The sequence below is a fragment of the Leuresthes tenuis genome, unplaced genomic scaffold (assembly GCF_036924035.1).
Source record: "Leuresthes tenuis unplaced genomic scaffold, fLeuTen1.0.hap1 SCAF_23, whole genome shotgun sequence".
NCBI classification, from domain to species: Eukaryota; Metazoa; Chordata; class Actinopteri; order Atheriniformes; family Atherinopsidae; genus Leuresthes; species Leuresthes tenuis.
The window spans coordinates 21,113,897-21,132,138 of record NW_027325377.1 but is presented as its reverse complement, the minus strand read 5'-3'; the positions used below and the strand labels follow the sequence as shown (position 1 = coordinate 21,132,138).

The 18,242-nt window shown below is 41.3% G+C and overlaps 1 protein-coding gene across 3 annotated transcripts in view; it reads left to right on the top strand.

The window, feature by feature from the left end:
- Positions 1-2,029: 2,029 nt before the first annotated feature.
- Positions 2,030-18,242, top strand: part of ptpn12 (protein tyrosine phosphatase non-receptor type 12) — a 38,704-nt gene continuing 22,491 nt past the window's right edge. For all 3 annotated transcript variants that reach the window (XM_072377050.1, XM_072377048.1, XM_072377049.1), the window contains exons 1-2: positions 2,030-2,597; positions 16,633-16,741. In XM_072377050.1, coding sequence (XP_072233151.1) covers positions 2,496-2,597; positions 16,633-16,741 — 211 coding nt within the window. In that variant the 5' untranslated portion in view covers positions 2,030-2,495. The remainder of the gene's footprint in view (positions 2,598-16,632; positions 16,742-18,242) is intronic.

The following is an 18,242-nucleotide window of genomic DNA, read 5'->3' as shown; positions in this document are numbered from 1 at the left end:
GTTGCACAACCCTCATTAAGGTGTGTTAAAGGTTGGGATTTTCTGAGAGGCTGTGTATTCTGCACAGATGCTGTTTCCTGTTTTGTTTCTGTCATTTCTAAAAAAAAAATTGTCAAGAAATAAAACCAGAAATTATGACTTGCAGCACTAACGGTTTCACTAATGTGCCTTTCTATTCACAGAAGAGGAAAGTTCCCACCTTTGTTTTACGCTCCCATCATAAAGTTTCCCTTATTAATTCAATTCGATGGTGTCTCATTGGAGTGTGGTATTATTTGTGTGTAGTTTCATGTTTTCGGAACGTTCCGATAGCTTTCCTGACGCTTTTTCCCACAGTAGGCTGGAAAATTCAGCCATTTATCTTGATCAAAGTCTATTGTCAGGTCTCAGTGCCATAACAGTTTAGCAGTAGAGGAATAGTTTGTCAGTATATAAAACTGTGATGCTGTGAGTCATTCCTGTGACTTTAACACATATTTAAAAGTATTATTTTCCCTAGTCTCCATAAATGCAGATGTGATTTTTTTTTATTTTCACGATTAAGATTAAACTCTTTAAGACTAATTAGTTTATTAATTTTGTGTGATGAAATGTTGTGTTTTCTGTTAGTTGCTGTGTTTTGTGAAATGTTGCACCTCTCAGCTGTCATATTTAAAGGGAAAAACAACATTAATTGAGCAGTTAATTGACAGATAATGAAAATAATCAGTAGTTTTGAGGCATATAAATTAAATCCAATCAAATCAAATTTATTTACATAGCCCTTTACAATAGCCCAAAGGTACCCAAAGTGCTTTACAATAAAGCCAGAAAAAAACAATACATAAAAACACAATTTAAACAAGTGCTGAAGTGCCGCAACGCTGCAGGGTATTAAATTATAAATGCAAAAAAACATACAGATTATATTCAATACCTATCTGAGGCCACTTAAATTTGACTCGGATAAGAAAGGAGAACTTAAGTAAAACTCTCAACACCAGCAGGGCTGCAGATTCTGTCCCTCTTAATGCTGAAAGGAGGAAGAAAGGGAAAACCAGGCAAAGAAAACATTGATTATGCACTGGGATAACAAGCAAATAAGTTAGAAGACAAGAGCAACAACAAGCAGCTTGTGTGAGTAAAAAGCTTTTTGGCCCAGAGACAGCATCCCCTCTCCTTCTCGCTCTTACTCACCCTGAATAGATGGGTTTGTTTTCTGTCTCTGGTAGAACTAAAGGAAAACAAAGTAACTCGATTCTCTTTTTTCAAGTGTTTATTGGAGGACAGTTAATCATGAATAAGAGTCCACTGAGTTCTTGTCCCTCAACAGCTTCAACCCAAAAAGAAAAAGCAAAAAAACAAATATGCTTTTTCTGTTCTCCTTATTTTTGTCAGCTTTATCACACAAAATTTTCTTTTGCTACTGGTTTGCTATGCTGCTATTAATCAAACGTATGCCACTATAGCCTTTGCTATTACTTTTTTTTTTTACCACAATAGAAACAACAGGAATTTTACTCCATATTTATCTATATATAACGGTATTACCTGTGCAACAGCATGCTCTTGAAAAAGCATATTATTCAGATAGAAAAAAGAATTATATACCTGTCACTATATACTGTATGAAGGGACATTACATGATTGTTTTTGTCTATTTCTGGCTATATCTTAATCCAGATTATATAGGGAATCCATAATCTATCTATAACATGCTGTTAAAGTAATTAACTTCTTTACAACAATTAAAAGACAATTAGATTCTTCTTATTCTTATTTATCAATAAATTTACTGTTAACATTTTTATTATTGTCATGATTATTATTATCATTATTACACTGAGATTTTACGATTCCAATGACCGTGAGCGTCAAAACAACAGACACACCTTCTATCCAATCAGATCTGCCTTTTTTGGTAGAGCCACATCCATTTCAGCCAATAGTATTCTAGTATTGTCTGTCAGTTGACCAATCAGTGATAGGGATAAGATGTGGTGGGCGGGCCTACCTCTCGTTGGCTTTGCCCAGTCCGGATGTTCTCCAGTTAGCGAATAACGAGCAGCAGTGTGTGAATGTGGCAATCGAGGTAGACAGGGAGGGGTACATAGACTGTCCGGACCGGGCTTTTTTGGTCTTTTTTCTGTATTTTTCTGCTCACGCAGAACCAAGCATTTACAGTTTTTATTATGCTACGGTTGTAAACTTGTTTGGAGGGTAAGAAAGCCGGCCGCTGCTTCTCTTCTTTAGGACTAACCGCTGTCGTTGTGAAAACAGTCCAGAAGAAAGAAGGAAAGGGAGAAACAACATGGGGCTATAATAAAAAAATGTGTTGTGTTGTGGACCGACGATGACTCCCTGGGAGGACCCGTGAAGCCTATTTATTTTTATTTATTCCCCTTACCCCTTTCCCTCGTGTCCTCCTTTGTTTTATTTTTTTTCCATTTGTCCTCCCATTGCTTGTTTGGGAGATTTTTTTTAAGGAAAAGGCAACGTTACAAGAGGACTGAAGGATGGACCAAGCCGGCATCCTAAGAAAGTTTATCCAGGGGGTGAAGGCCATGAGCGAGGGGGACGAGGAGAGGGGAGAGGACAACTTCGGCAGCGACTTTATGGTGGGTCAAAATTAACATGAGCCCTCTTTATCTTATTTCTATCTCACTCGGACCCCTCTCTCCTTCACAATCTCCACCTTTTCCTTCATACTGACCCTCCATATCCTACCCCCCCTCCCCGTCTCCTGGTTCCCTGTATCCCCCAGGAGGTGAGGCAGGGGCGGCCACACTGCCCTCTTCCTTTTCCTCTAATTTCCAGGCTTTATATGGCGGCCTAGCATTGTCTCCCAGACCACAGAAACAGCACCGACTTATGTTTCTTTAAAGGAAAATAGGCAAACAACAACACAGGGACACATTCACGCCACTCTCCGGCCCTGGGCTAATTTTTAGGTGGCGTTGCTGTAGCAGCTTAGCTAAGGCTAAAGAGGAGTGTTATTGTGGCTTTCGCTTACTGTCTGATTGTTGGGATACAGTGCAGTGCTTCATTGTCCTCTCCTATACTTAATCTGCAGTCAATATCCACAAAAATTAGCTTAATTGCATGTATTATCCCTTATGGTTTCCTTGTGTTCTTTTAGATTTTTTTTAATTGAATATTGCTGGAAAGCTCAATTAAATATTTATAGACTAACTAAATTGGGCACTTGTGTACTCTAGGTAAGTAATACCTCAATTTGCATGTACAGTTAGTTAAATAGACATACAATTTAAGGTCTAAAATCTGAAATTACCAGTATGTTGAATTGAAACTGATATTTGCACTTAGTGAGTGTAAGTGTAAATCTTACTGAGTGTAAATCCAAAAAGATAAAAGTGCATTCCTCTTTTCTAGAAGCCATTTCATAAAGATCAGCTGCAGCATGTGTCCTGTTTGTGATTACAATCCAATCTTTCAGCGAGTGTCGGATGCATACAGCAGATTTAATTCTACAGTAGCTAATCTGTGTTAGATTAGGAAGAGTTATTGGTTGTTAGTTGCATTTTGTTTTCCCTTGTGATGACCGCACACTGGCAGTCATAAGTTTGTCCTCACCACATCTTTGGATGTTGCAATTCTCGACTCCACACAGGACCTCTCCCACTCCCAGGCTTTTGAAATAGCTGGAATAGCCACAGCAGGAATTGGCACTTCTATCATAATATTTGTGCTGTGGGGTGGCTATGATTTGATATGTTTTGAAATTTTGTTGTAAGAGCGGCGGTCATTTGAATGAAACTATTTAAATGACTGTTAAGGATTCAGGTAAACTGAGCATTAGTCATAAATTAGTTATTTTTCGTGCACTTTTTTTGTTCTTATGTATTAGGGTGTGATTGTATAGGAAAAGGGCTGATCGGTGTTGGTTAACTTTTCCTCCTTTTGCCTACATTTGCAAACAAACTCACACTCCTTACTTCCCCACTTCATGCAAGCTGCTTGCCGGAGCTTGCAACATTCTTTCTTGGCCTATTTCATAACATTTTGTCCTGGCTTTAAACTTGGTACTTTGTCAACTCTTTAGCACACTTTGGATCAATGCTTTAAGCACGTCTTTGGAAAAACAAGCGTTTTGTGCCCAATGATATATTATTCTGATCTGTGCTGTGAGTGTTTTGGTTTAGAAAACCAAAATGAAGAGAAGCTACGCAAAGCCAGACTTCTCATTGAGCTGTGTGAGAGGAATTCAGGGATGGACAAAAGCAGATGAACTGATGCTTGTTTGATGATTTGCTTATTTACATATCCATTTCACAGTACGTACCATCATCAGATACTGAACATTTTTCTGTGACCAGTGAAACTTCATGATTTAAAAATATCACTCTGTCTGTATTTTTCATGACTGCCGGTTCGGCTGGACTTTCAATTCATCATGTAAACTATTCAACCGCATAAATGTAGCTTCTCTTTTTAGAACAGACATACTTCACATTCACATCGTTACACACATCCACGCCTCGTCAAATTGCCTTTTGCAACCACAGTCCTCTAATAGCGCGCAAATGGAAGAATAATAGGAAGTGGTGGTGTGATCTTATTGCTTTCTGTTTAGGCAGTCATGAGTTCTTCCAGTAAAATATGCCTCTAGCCTTCGCTGCTATAGAACGTTGTATTATATCAATCCAAAGTCCCCCTTTTTTTGTAAACAAACAGTTTATTATATGTTTTCTTTCAGTTCGGTTCCATTGGCGTGATGTACAGTCGTTTGTTTCTACAGTAAAACATATCCCCTGCTAGCTTTTTAGGCTATCGTGCATCTCTTCAGGCGGTAGCTTGACAGTTTAATATTTCTTATAAAGGTGTGTCTTCAGGGCATGCAAATGATTTAGTATGAACTGTATCCTTTCCGTTAATTTTTCACAAATGAATTAAATCGCGGCTTTACGTTGTCAGTGTCAGTGCAGCCTCAAGCTCTTTTCTTGTTCCTGCTGACAGCATCAGCTTGGTGCGATCATTAAGGAAACACACCAGCCAGGAACCAAGAAAACCTGTCCCGGTAGCATGCAGGTGGGCTGTGTCAGCATACCGAGCACAGTTAAGATTCCCCAGCTGCGACCTATATGTTAGACAGCGCTTTAGCTCGCTGCTGCCAGACAGTTTGACCAGTGTCAAGCCTCATGTGAAGCTCTCAATTGCTGGAGTCAAACTCACAATACCACAGGGGCATGGGGTGTGCTCCTCTGTGCTGTGAGTCACCAGAACACCCTGACATAACTCCCACTGCAACTGCCTATTGTTGTTTATATATAGAATGTGTTTTATAGGCATAATTACAGGCTCTGGCGGGGCGAGGAGTCAAGAGATTATATGCTTTGTTCAGTAGTTTTCTTTTTTTTTTTTTTTTTTTCTGCATTTTGATGGAGCAGGATAACGGCGGATTTTTTCCACCTGGCACTTAAATCTCGGAAGTTTGTACTGTATTGTGTTCAGTTATTATTTTATCATGTCTGACCCCTATGAGAAACATCTGCGTAAGACATGCTAAATGTTCAGACTGTCTTTGTTTACTCGGAGAGTTCATTCCTGCTGCACTTGTGCAGAGGTAGATTACACCGGGCATATTACACTGTGCATATTTTCTGAAGGCCTCCGATGAAGCTCGAGACGAAAAGCACAGCATCATGAGGTGAAAGTTGAAAGTGGGGCACACTTTTGGGTCAAAATACTAAATCTAGTTCTTAATTGGCTGCTGTGATTTTACTGATCAGTAAGAAAATGAAAAGATTTAGATTTCGTGGGAAAGTTTTGTACTTTAATCAGAGTGGTGTGGTGATTATGAACTTATTTGAAAGGCAAACATGTGCACTGTTGAGTCCTGGGGTCTCCATCTTGACACATCTTCTCGAAAATTTGATCCATCCATGTTGTTGGTGGTTCCACAAAACCTAACGATGGCAAAGGGTGGTCACCAACTGGCTCAGTCAACCCACCACCTTCCAAAGCAGAGTCAACAACTAGCATGCTAGATAAGCAGGAGCAGGGGGCATATGCAAAGGAGGGGATTTAGAGTAAGTTACGATTTTCTTTACACGGGTAAAAGGTGAAACGATATGTAATAAGTCATATATTTCAGTTGGTAACAGCAGAACAAGTTTAAACCGACTGGTTATAAAAAGTGAAATAAAAAAGGCAGCAAAAGTAGAACGAAATTAAAATCTAAGGTTGTGTCAACAAAGTCCGTTATGTTGATAGATGTAAACTGTTGAAAGCATTTTATTTGTTGTTGGGATTCTGGAGATAATAAGATGCAAGATGCAGTTGGACTGACTATTACCCAGCTCTAAATATCACATGACTTCAGCAGGCGAGTCAGCTTTCGACCACCCGGTTACATGTCATGTTGGACCATAATCAGTTTTTTGCACCCTTTGTTTCATACGTACCGTACATTATTGGTCACTGAAGTGAAACTTGATGTGAAAACTCAGCATGAGCTCACTTCGCTTTGGTTACCTTTGATTTGGTGGCTAAATTCAGATGCATTTATGTGTGCTGCATTGCTGATGTACAAACCCGGTTTTGTGAAACAAGTTTCTCTCTGTGTCTGGAGTCTGAAAACACCCAAAACTAGAGAAAATCTATGCTTTTCCTAGCTTTGCAAAGCATTTTTTTTAATGACACACATTCACACATGCTGTCAGTGCAGTAAGAGGTGGTCGGAGTATAGAATGAAGCTCAAGGCCAGGCTGATTGAACTCACAGCTGTTTATAGTAGACATGCAATCTGCAGGGATTGAGCCGATGACCTCTGTGTTATGGGAAGCGCTCTGTAAGAGATGGACCCACCACGCTGCTTTAGAGAATTATTCAACTCTAAAAAGGTTTTGTGTGCATGGATTTTTTTGCAGGCTTTGTTGTGTCCCTGAATGCTTGCAGGCTGAAAATCTTAAATACAGAAAACGTTAAACCTGCTACATAAAACCACTGCTTACACTGCTGGAATATAATAGAAAATCTAACTGGCAGTTAAACTAAGGTTTTTATTTTTGCTAAACCGGAAAAAACAAAAGCATTTGGCAGTATTCTGCTTTTAAACCTAACCCAAGCTGAGGACACGATTCCACAAACACAATGTCCTCATGTCATACACGAACAGGAGCCTGAATATGAACAGTGTCTGTGTAGAGGCATTCAGATCCTCAGCGGGTGATTCTGTGAATCGTTTGAGGTGAGAAAAAGTAAAAGGAACTTTATGCAAAGAGAGGAAACAAGTTGCACAACGGAATTAAATTGAAACGCTAATCTGAGCCAGCTGTTATGTTTGTGATGTGTCCTCGCACCAAGTTTGATATTATCTCACCAGCGTCGGCACATGTTGATGCTTTTTGGTTCAGTATTGTACTCTAGACAGGTTTTAGAAGTTTAGCCTCTCTGTGCGTTGGTTGGTGTGTGTGTGTGTGTGTGTGTGTGTGTGTGTGTGTGCGCCGCAGCTTTGCATGTAGGTGACGACCAAGCAGCACATCAAAGAAAGCGAAAAGTGCAAGCACGCACACTTCTGTGAAGTGCCACGCTGGGCAGATGTTAAATGCTCAGAGGGGGACAAAAAAAAGAGAAATGTGACAAAGATGAGCGTCTGTGTGTGTGTTTGTATGTTCTTGTGGTTTTGTGTTTGTGTTAACAGGGGAATCTCCCCTCGTGTTCTTTTGAGTTGTATGTGTGAGTGCATCCATGTTCAGGTTGCACAAGTGCTACCTCTTGGTCAGGGTCCCCTTTTGTATGTAACAGCATAGCAGTGAAGTGCCCTTTCTCAGGGGAAGGATGACGTCATGTGATCTTAGAAAAACTTGTCAGCCACTGTTACCAAACTGTTGGGAAGCTTTGAGCAGGTTGTTGACATGAATATCTGCTCAATATGGCCGTATTTTTAAGATGAAAACAGATTTCTTTGGCATAATCCTTTACCACCTGGAGGATGCTCTGCATGTTGTACTCTTATTTCAGACTCGTCTTTGAGGCATGTTGAAAGTGAGCTCGAGGGGCTGCAGGAGTAGAGCCAGGCCGATTATTTGCATTCTTTTTTTAAAAAAAAAAGCTAAATGTTTATGTACTAACAAGTTTTCAGGCGACGCTAAGCTACACAAACTGTATAGCTGCTAAAGTCCACCATCTTCCATGAAAAAAGGGGATCCAACTGTGTTTGTCTGTGCTTTTATGAGCTTGTTGTGCGTGGGTGCAGCATGGGACTCATGGGATCTGCTGCTGTTTCTGTGAGCATGTGTGTGTGTGGCAACCCGTTTCATGTTACTACAACAAGAAACAAGACTTCCCAATTTCTTCTGGTGTCACAAGCCTCCGTCGTTCTCACTCACCGCTTCCCACAGCTTAACCCAGAAAGCAGCCTCTTTGCCCCCGAGCCCACCGTTTCTCAGAAGAGACGTAACACAATATTTCCACTCTGCAGTTATTGTGTGTGTTAGGCTTTATAGAATGAAAGCGAGCTGATCCACCAACATGGCAGAAGAACTTAATTGATCAAGATAAGGAGACCAAACACGCCAACACAGGAAATTTTTACTGCGAGCCCATGTGTGGGTAATGTGTTACGAGAAAGGAAGTAGATACATAAAGGGGTCGTCTGGCATCTTGCTGATGTTGACTTACGTACGCCTACACCTAACGTAAGTATTTAATGTGCCAAGCTGTTCCTGAGATGGACGGAGGCTCACACAGCAGCTAAGCACCCATTTAACACTAATATCAGTGAACAAAACACAAAAATGTCCAGACTGAAGGTTATTACATCACATGCAAACAGAACTTACAGAATCAGGCTTGTAAGCACAAAGTCATCAGTTTGACTCTTGATACAGACAGTAAATGTCTGAGCAGGAAAGCAATAAATACACACACACACACACACACACACACAGAGCACGCACAGTGACCCCATGTCCCAGATGACTGGGATTTTATGAGGTTTGTCCACATCTGCTTCCTGCTGCAGGCCTGGATCCAGAGTGGGAAATTACTACCATGCTAATACTAGTTAACCCCTTTTTGCTTTCGTATCACGGCAGAGATGGCACTGCAACGCCAGTCAAAATATGTCACAGTTAATGGTGAGTGCGTTTCCAAAAAGGTCCACTCGTGCTCAATTATTCAGACTTTCCCTGCTCATGATGACCACGTCTTTGGAATTATGCATGACATGTCGGGGCTATGTTTCAGTCATATTTTAGAGAAAGAAAAGGGAGTGAAGACAGAGGTGACGCCACGCTGTGATGTAATCCAGATCTCCGTGCAACACGTCACATGGTAGTCAGCTGCTGAAGCTGGTGGGAGTTTAAGGACTCTGTGAATGAATGAAAGTTCTGATTTACCACATTGTCCCTGATATGCTCATTAGCATGTGATTGTAGGGAAAGTCCAATAAAAAAGCTCTTTATATTTCTCAAAGTTTTATATCAATTGTTGAGCATACTTTTTTGATTCAGGGCATAGATAAATAATCTAAATGATAATGATAGAAGGTACGTGGGTATTTTTGACATCTTTAGACGTATTGATATTTTAGTTATGTGCTCATTTAGAAGGTGGATGGAAACAAAACGTGGCTGCCACAGCTGCCCTTTTACATCCTACCCTTTGCTTTATTTTTTATTTTTTGCTGACTTTGTTTTGTCTTTTGACAATATGAAAGAACAAACAGGGACTCGTTCGTCAGAGGAAGCGGTAGGAGTAGTTTTTCTGTTTGGCTGTCTGAGTTTACAGTATACTGCAGACTGTACATGCATGCTTCATGGGTCTCAAAGGAAGTAGGCACCAGAGGTGATGATGGTTTGTAATGGCTGGCTGAAGCGTGTGTGCTCAGTTTAGCACAGGTGCTTCCCGCGGTCAGTGTGAGTGTGTCACAGAGTGTGTGTGTGTGTGTGTAGCTATGGAGTAACCACTTATTGTATGTGGTTAATCTAAACTTGGCATGCCTGCGTGTTGCTGTGTCATGGCGGGTGTAACAGTGTGCGGGCAGCGATTCTGGCAGATGGGTTAGATTTGAAAATGAAAGAGCGACAAACGGAAAGAAAGGGTAGCCTGGTGGCTACTGAATTGCTGTGGATATCCTTATATGTTCCAGCCCACTCACACTGCCAGCGCTCCACTGACCTATATTGGCCAGTAGCCATTAAATTGAATCGACTGCACCGTGTAAAGTGTGTATAACTGTTTGGTAACTGATGCAGGCTGTTTGACACTAGCGTTGGAAACATCTTTAGCTTGGAAAGAGTCACACGAAGTCCAGGCCCCTGACTCACGGCAGCGGTAAGGGCGGGGTCTGGTGTTGCTTTCAGGTATTTTCCTCGTATATCAAGCCTCTGAGGAGCTTGATTTGTAAGCTCTGTCTGATATGTCACTGGACACAATGACATTTTCCCCTTATTTATTTATTTACTTTGCCAAATTAATTCAAAACTAGGAATTCCAGAAATTACTTAAAAAATGCAATCGAAGCATCTCTGTTTATTACCTAATAATCTTTTGCTTAATGTCTCCTTAATGTCGCCATTTCTTGGCGTCTGATGTGTCTCACAACCAAAGGTCGATGTCCAAAAGGAACTCCCACTGCGCACAGGTAGATTTTTCTGTCTGGCGAGTAAATCTCCAAAGGTTATCTGCCACATTAAAAACATGTTTGTAACAAATAATCATGTTAAAAACTATGATAATACTTTGTAAATATAACCAGTGGCGGTAAGTAGCTTTGGAATTAGTTCGTTTTGGCTTTTTTTTTTCCTGAGAAAATCTCACATTCCCTTTGGTTCAGCTTTATGTTTTGTAACTCCCATCAAACGTATTTCTCAAGAAGTCATGCAATCCATTTAAGGCTTCAAATCATTACGCTTGATTCATTCTGAGAGAATTAAACATTTATCACGGTCACATCTTGCTGCGTAACTAATTATGACTCTGCTCTTTGTGGCTTTTGTGCTATCAGAGACTTTGATACGGCGCAGACACAAAAGGCAGACGGAGCACCAATCATGATTATTGAGTTGTTGGAGGGAGGGAAGCAGAGCAGCATGAGAGCTATACAGACCCTTTTAATCTCTGTGCTGTTGCACTGCATCTTTTCCCCGCATGCTCGCAGCATGAGAGATGGATTTTTTCTGAGAGCATTGTAAAGGGTGACCTATTTTGGCTTGTGTGTGTGTGTTCGTCTGCATGGAAGGTGACCGTCAGTTAAGGCTCTCTGCCACTAACGCTCAGCAACCCCACTTCCTGGCCACACACTCTCACAAATCCTTACCCGACCGCCTCTGCAGGAAGAGCACATTTTCTGCCAATCGGTGCTTACTGTGGAGCCCAAGAAACCAAATGTGTTTCTGTCTGTGTCTGTGTGTGAATAATTTAGTGTGCGAGGGAAGCACAGAGATGCTGGCTTACTCAGCCAGGAGACAGAAAGTGGGTTAGATCCACTAACCAATCTTTAGGCGCTACAAGATTTTCTGCTCTGCCATTTTTAATCTCACGCCTCTGTTTTAACTCGTAATTTTCCCCGTTAACTGCCCTGGCATCCTCAAGTCATTTTAGGCCAAGTGAAGTCATTGTGAAGAAATGCGTCTATGAACAAGCATGACTCAGTCACACCCGGATGGGGGTCTGTGAAGTTGGCAATGGCCTATTGGGGGCTCCACCCTGAATGTGTGTGTGTGTGTGGCAGTGGAAGCCGAGCGTTCACAGGAAACTGGCCAACTCAGTCATGCTGGCTGCTAACTTCTCTGACTGATAGGAAGTGAGAAGTAGGAACAGCACTGTGAGACATAAGGACAGAGTACAGGCGAGGGAAGATATTTCTGCAGTGAGAGCCATCGGTGTTTGAAATCCTGATGATCAACTTCAAACATTTTGTAGGTGTAGCCACATCTGGGCAGTGTGGGAGGTTTGGGTGCATTCTGCTCTGAATTGTGTGAAAACCATAAAACGGATTAAAGAGTTTTCTATGTTTTATACATGATTTCCTGTGAGGATGAGTATCTGTTGTGTTGTTCTGAATCAGTGTTTTTACACCTATCTGCTCACAAGCAACAGGCTTAAAATATTGATATCCTGTTTCACGAGAAGCCTCTTTTCGGTTAAGTCTGCCGATCAGAGGAAAAAAGACGTTTTAATGGAAATTTATTTCGCTGTTTTACATCACTGATGTGACCAGGAGTGAGTTTTACCTCTCAAATCTGCATCAACATTTCCAACACTAAAACTTCTTGTTTTGTTTTTTTAAAATATAGACAAACATGGCAGTAAAGTCAGCGATTTGCAGTTAAGCCAGAAGGTTTAAGTTGTTAAGTGGTTTATATTCGGTGTTTGTAGTCTCGTCAGAGGTTTTCGTGGAACATTTTTAGTTTTCCAGAAAGCCTTCAGGCTTTTAAACAAATGGATTAAAAAAATAAACAAACTAATTGCCAACGACAAAGATTTTTTGAAAGTTATCAAAGTTATTTTTATTAGCTTCCAAAGAAACACTCGCAGAGAGGAAAAAAGGCTGTAATCACAGTCCACACAGGCTCTCTTCTTCTGCTTGTTGTCATTTTGCAGTAACTGATCCACTGCTGACTGTTGGATAACAAACACCAACTGAGTCGAGGAGAGCACTTGAGTCCCGATTGCAACAAGGATCTTTACTTTTCTTTGCCCGTTCTCTGCACTCACCTCCAGATGCCAGTGTGAAGCGACAGAGTGTGTAAAGAGAGCGTGTGAATGGAGGAAAGAGGCTCTGAATAAAAGAGACCATTGGCTCAGTTAACAAGAGCCCCTTAAAAGCCTTGACTCTCCCCATCTTTTCTCACAAACCCTCGTGTGCTTTTTCTGTCCCCCCCCCCCCCCAAAAATCATTCTTTACCTCCTTCCCTCTTTCTCCTAAATTTCTTTCCTCTTTTCTCTCGCCTCACTTGTTAGTTTTATTTGAAATGAAAGTACAGAAGAGGTCACCCCTCTGATATTGTGTGTGTGTGTGTGTGTGTGTGTGTGTGTGTGTGTGTGTGTGTGTGTGTGTGTGTGTGTGTGTGTGTGTGTGTGTGTGTGTGTGTGTGTGTGTGTGTGTGCGCGCGCGCGTGCGTGCGTGCGTGCGTGCGTGCGTGCGTGCGTGTGTGTGTGTATGGGTCGTTTTATGTAACAGAGGAAGTAAGTGTAATTAGAAAGAGGCTTTTCTGTCGGACAATGGCAGCAGAAAGGAAAGGAGCTCTTATAGATGTATTAAATGACACTGAGACAAGTTGATGATTATAAATTGAAAGACACAGATTTGATGTAGTCTGTTATCTGTTCACCAGAACCTTTCACCGTTGAGCTGTAAGTTAGCCATTTTTTTCTTAATGTATTTGGTGAAAATGAAGCAGCCAAATATGGGGACAGACTGATTTTTTTCAAGGACAACTGGCAGCAGACACAACCAACGCAGTGTAAGTTATTTAAACCATAAAGCGACTGATCCATTTGAGCTGTTTACACTGTGGCTGGCAGCTGCTTCTCAGTTCTGATGTGAACGGCTGTCCAGCCAAAACCCAACAGTTTTTCTTGAAAGTCATTCTTACCAGAAACTGTGGGAAGGTGGTCAGTTGTCTTGTTATAGTAAGTGTTTCTAAGCGTTAGTTTGGCCCAAGAATGCCAAATCTCTGTCAAAACGAGTGTGGAGGGAACCACAGTTGCAATTTAAATGGTCGATGGGACCAAGAAAGTTAGTGGGTTTTAAAAAGCTCAATGAGTTGTGCTCCCAGCGAGCATAAAAGCACCTTTATCACTGATCCGCTCAGAGTGCCGTGCTGTGACCCAACAACTAAATGCATCGTCTTCCATGGGAGAGCAGCGCATTCGCGAGAGAAATTCTCCTTTTTTTAGATGCATACTTAGAGCTATCTTGAGGGTCAATCTGTGCCACCAAAAAGCAGAAACTGAGAAAACTGAACTGTGCTTGAGTTACTGTAACGACAGAAAATAGCAAGACATTTTTCATGATTTAGTGGTTATTAAGCAACGGCTGGCTTTTCAAAGGAGGGGCAGAACATTTCCTACAACCACAATCTTTCGGTAGTCTTTCCATCTTTCCTAAATGGCTCATCTCTCTTTTAAAATGTTTGCAGCTCGACCACCGTAAATCGAATCATATTTTCTGTGACGATAACGATGTCATTTCCAACGACGTTTCTTTGGCTTGTCGTTTGCTACATATTCTAACCGTGACAAATCAATGACTTGCCACTGATATTGTCTGTCACGTCAGTTTAAAAACTTGTAATTCGGCGCCAAAGCAGACCCCTGATTGGTTGCTGCAGAATCTCACCAGTCCAAAGTTTTAATGGGAAAGACGATTTATTTTCCCCAGTTTGCCGTATATGAAATGAATTGTGCTACAAAGGGAAGCTACTCATCGTCATTAAAGCCCGACATTTCTGCTGTATTTGTGTTTCTGTGTGTTTCCCGGGCTGTGGCCCAGCACAGAAGCAGACCTCTGTTGCAAATGTAATTCACATGAGGCCAGAGGAGCTCTAATGCTATTACCACACACACACACACACACACTGACATAGATGATCACACACACACTCACACAGCTGTGAGGCCGCCCACGTTCTTTGTGTGTACGTCTCTTTCTAACTCCTTTCGTTCCCCGGCTTCCTCTCCCTCAGTGACTGATAGTCTCTTGTTGTGGTTTACGAAGATCATCGTGTTTTTAGGTCACCTCTGCGCTACTCGTGTAAACTCCAGTGTGTGATAGCAACGTAATGGGAGCACAGCAGCATCTGAGAGTTCAGAAATGTTCCGATCACAACTTTCAGATAGGAAGTTGGTGTTTTAAGGTTTTCTTCAGTTACCTGTGACATATCATCAAAAAGAAAATGACACACAAAAGGAGTCTGATGATGAGTTTGTGCATGTTCATCATATCTTTTATAAAAACCTAAATGAATAGTTTTAACACGATTTGTATTTGTTTTATTCTGCAGTGGCTCAGAATTATGTTAGAAAGGTGAAACAAGGACACGAAGAAGGTCTTTTGTGTCAGAAACTCAGGAAATCACGATGCGCAGTGCGTGTCCATGTTACATTAACAGGAGGAAAGCCTGCAGTCGGGCCAAAGAGAAGAGGGAGGGGGGCATTTTTTACAAGAGGCTCCAGAAGCCTGAACGCCCACGCTGACTTTCTCAGACTCTGAGAGCAAGAGAGGGGAGGAGTGAAAGAGGCAGAAAAAGTGAAGAGATGCCGAATAGCTCATCTCTGTCTCAGCAAGAAAGAGGAAAGTACTTAGAGAAACAAAAATGGACTCTTGAGAGTGATACCATGTCAATGCCATCAGAGTTTAGCAGCAGGAACCTTTCACGACTTCAAAAGTTTTACTGTCAAAGGTCTCAGTGAAACTGTTACTAAAGGAAAAGACATGCTGTAAAATTGTTGTGCAAGTTCAGAAAATGCTTGACATAGTTTCAAGGACTTTAGTAAACACAAAGTTCGTCTACAGAGGAGGTGGAGACTGAGCATCACACGAGCAGAGGGCAGGTTTGACCCAGTTTCTACCTGCGTTGGCTGACTCAACAAAACGTGATTACTTCCAGTCAGAGATAGAGGGTTATCAACCGTCTTTGTTTGCCTCACCATGTTCTGTGTTGTTCTGCTCTAACATGGGTTGTCTGACATGTCGTTTGTCTTCTCTGTTCCAAATAAACGCACCGAGTTCTTGTCACTTGTTTTTCAGGTGGAACAGATCATGTCTGAGAAACCTGTGAGGAGTTTAGACTGTTATGTTGCCAAATGCAATCCTGTCACGGCACATAATGTGAGAAATGAATGCTTGCGATAAACTGATAGTGTAGATCCTTAAGTTGGTATATTTTATTAGGCCTGTGTTTATGTCTAATGTCACAGCTGAGCAAAAGGGCCTCTGTGTCCCGGAATGATGCCTTCAAGAACAGTGCTGGGTGTAGGTCACTTGCATTTTTACAGCTCATAAATACAGTATCAATGTGTGTCAACGTCAGATCGTGTCCTGTGTAGATGGCTGGATGAATTGAAAGATAAGAGGGTTTTTTTCTGTCAAATGTGTGTGAATGGGACATGCAAAAGTCTCATCCTTGCCGTCTCCAAAAGTCTTCTATTCTTGGCCACTGCTAAGCTCTGGCCTGCTGTCAGAAGAGAGACAATTTAATTGTAAATTCCCATTAACCGAATGCGTCTTCATCAGTGTCAGCCACTATTGGATTTGGCTGCTCTAAACTTTATTGTGCGTTTCACGGAGAGGAAAAGTAATGTGTGTGTTTGTGTGAAATAAACTGTGATGCAGTGGTATTAATAGTAAAGTCTGTGCTCCAGAATGGGTTCTGTGTCTCTGTGTGTGGGTAGATTGTTACCACACTAATGTCTGTATGTAAACCAAAGCTTAAAACTCAGTCACAGTTATCCTAACCTATGTTCAAATGCTATTTGAGGTTTAACTCGTACTGAGTAGTTGACCCTGTTCTTCAATCAGGTTTTTCAGGTTTAGTCAGTATACCAATCATAGATGTATCTGAGTGTTTTTCCTCTGTTTGTTGACTAATTTGTACTTGCTAACTAACCATGTGTAATATCTGCCTTTTGAGTGAATTTGTTATCATCGATTAATATTCTTTTCTTTTTTTGTCTTTATAGCGGTTACGGCGGTTATCAACAAAGTACCGAACGGAGAAAATCTACCCCACCAATGTAGGAGAGAGGGAGGAGAACGTCAAGAAGAACAGATATAAAGATATACTGCCATGTAAGTTTTGGTTCACCCACAAATGGACAGTTGCATTGAACAGATGCATAAACTTTGACCACTTATGTGGCATAGTAGGTAGGGCTAAAATCATTGGGGAAAGTGAAAATGCTAACGGCTACAGGCCTGTTTTTGCTGCTAATAAAATGGAGGAATAGTCGAGGATGGCATGTCAATACTGAAGCTGTTCAATTTTTGCGGCTTTGGTCAGAATAATCTGCAAATATTTCAAATTTCACTGGGGGGATTAAGAGACTACAGATGGAAATATAACATAACAGAAATTTCCCCCTATGTGTAAAGAGCGATCTGGTCCTTACTAGGTCTTAAGTAAACGCAAGCTCACATTACCAACAGCACACCGCATATTACACTGTCATTATTAATGTAAGAATGTAAAAATTAGACAAAATCCTTTGTTCTTAGACGCTTGGGGCGTCAGCTGTAAACTCCATATTAACAGATGTCAGATCAGCTCAAATGAACCACATTAACAAGGCAAACGGAGCGGAGTTTCATTTCAACCAAAGCAGACGGCTTTGATGTGAAATCACAAACTGACACTGCAGATATTAAACATTTCTGTCACATTCCAGCTGCACACCAATTCAGCCGCATTCTGAGCACAGTATATCCTGGCTGCTGACATACACCGTGTCTGTTTATCCCATCTGTCTACGGTGAAAGTTTAGAAAAGTCAGGTGAATAATGAGGTGGGTTTTAATGGCGACTCTGAGCTCTCTGTCGCCACAGAACAGTTAACTAACTAGTTGCTGCTCTGAGGCTAATCCACCGTACTAGGCCTATATATAATGTTTGAGCATCAGGGGTGGGTTCAGCCTTTGCTCTCCTTGTACGCTCAATCCCTTTGTTTCATGCTGCTGTGATTTTTAAACATCCCGAGCAGAGCAAACTGTTCGATAATCCAACGTCACAGTTAAACAGCACGCAGATTTGTGCCTCTTAACATCTTTTAAGCGTCTGTTGTTGAACACATAGAGCACGTTACCATGCAAAGCTCTGAACTATGCTGTACTCTGACTTTAACATTTAGCGAGCTTAGAGAGCCCTGCAGAATCTGAGATGTGGCTCTTTGGTTTTGGCAGTTTCTCTGGACATTGTACGGTCTGATTTTGGAGTGAATTTCCTGGGCCGTCCACCCCTGGGAAGATTCACAGCTGACTTGAATGTTTCCCAGTTGTGAGTTATCTTCCTCACTGTGGACTAATGGACTTCAAATATTTTAGAGATGACCTTATAACTCATCCCAGATTGATGGACAGCAACAGTTGCTTCTATAAAAGTATTGCTGGTGCCTTTCCTTCTTGGCATTAACACACACATTTTTCAGATATTCCAAGCCATAGATTGTATCCACGGTCAGAGTGTAAGACTTGTCAGATGAGAGCTGTGGCACATGCACGCTGAATGTCCATATCTAAAGTTGTCCAGTTGCAACTGAACATCAGTCATGTTATCGCTGAAATGAAAAAAGAAAATC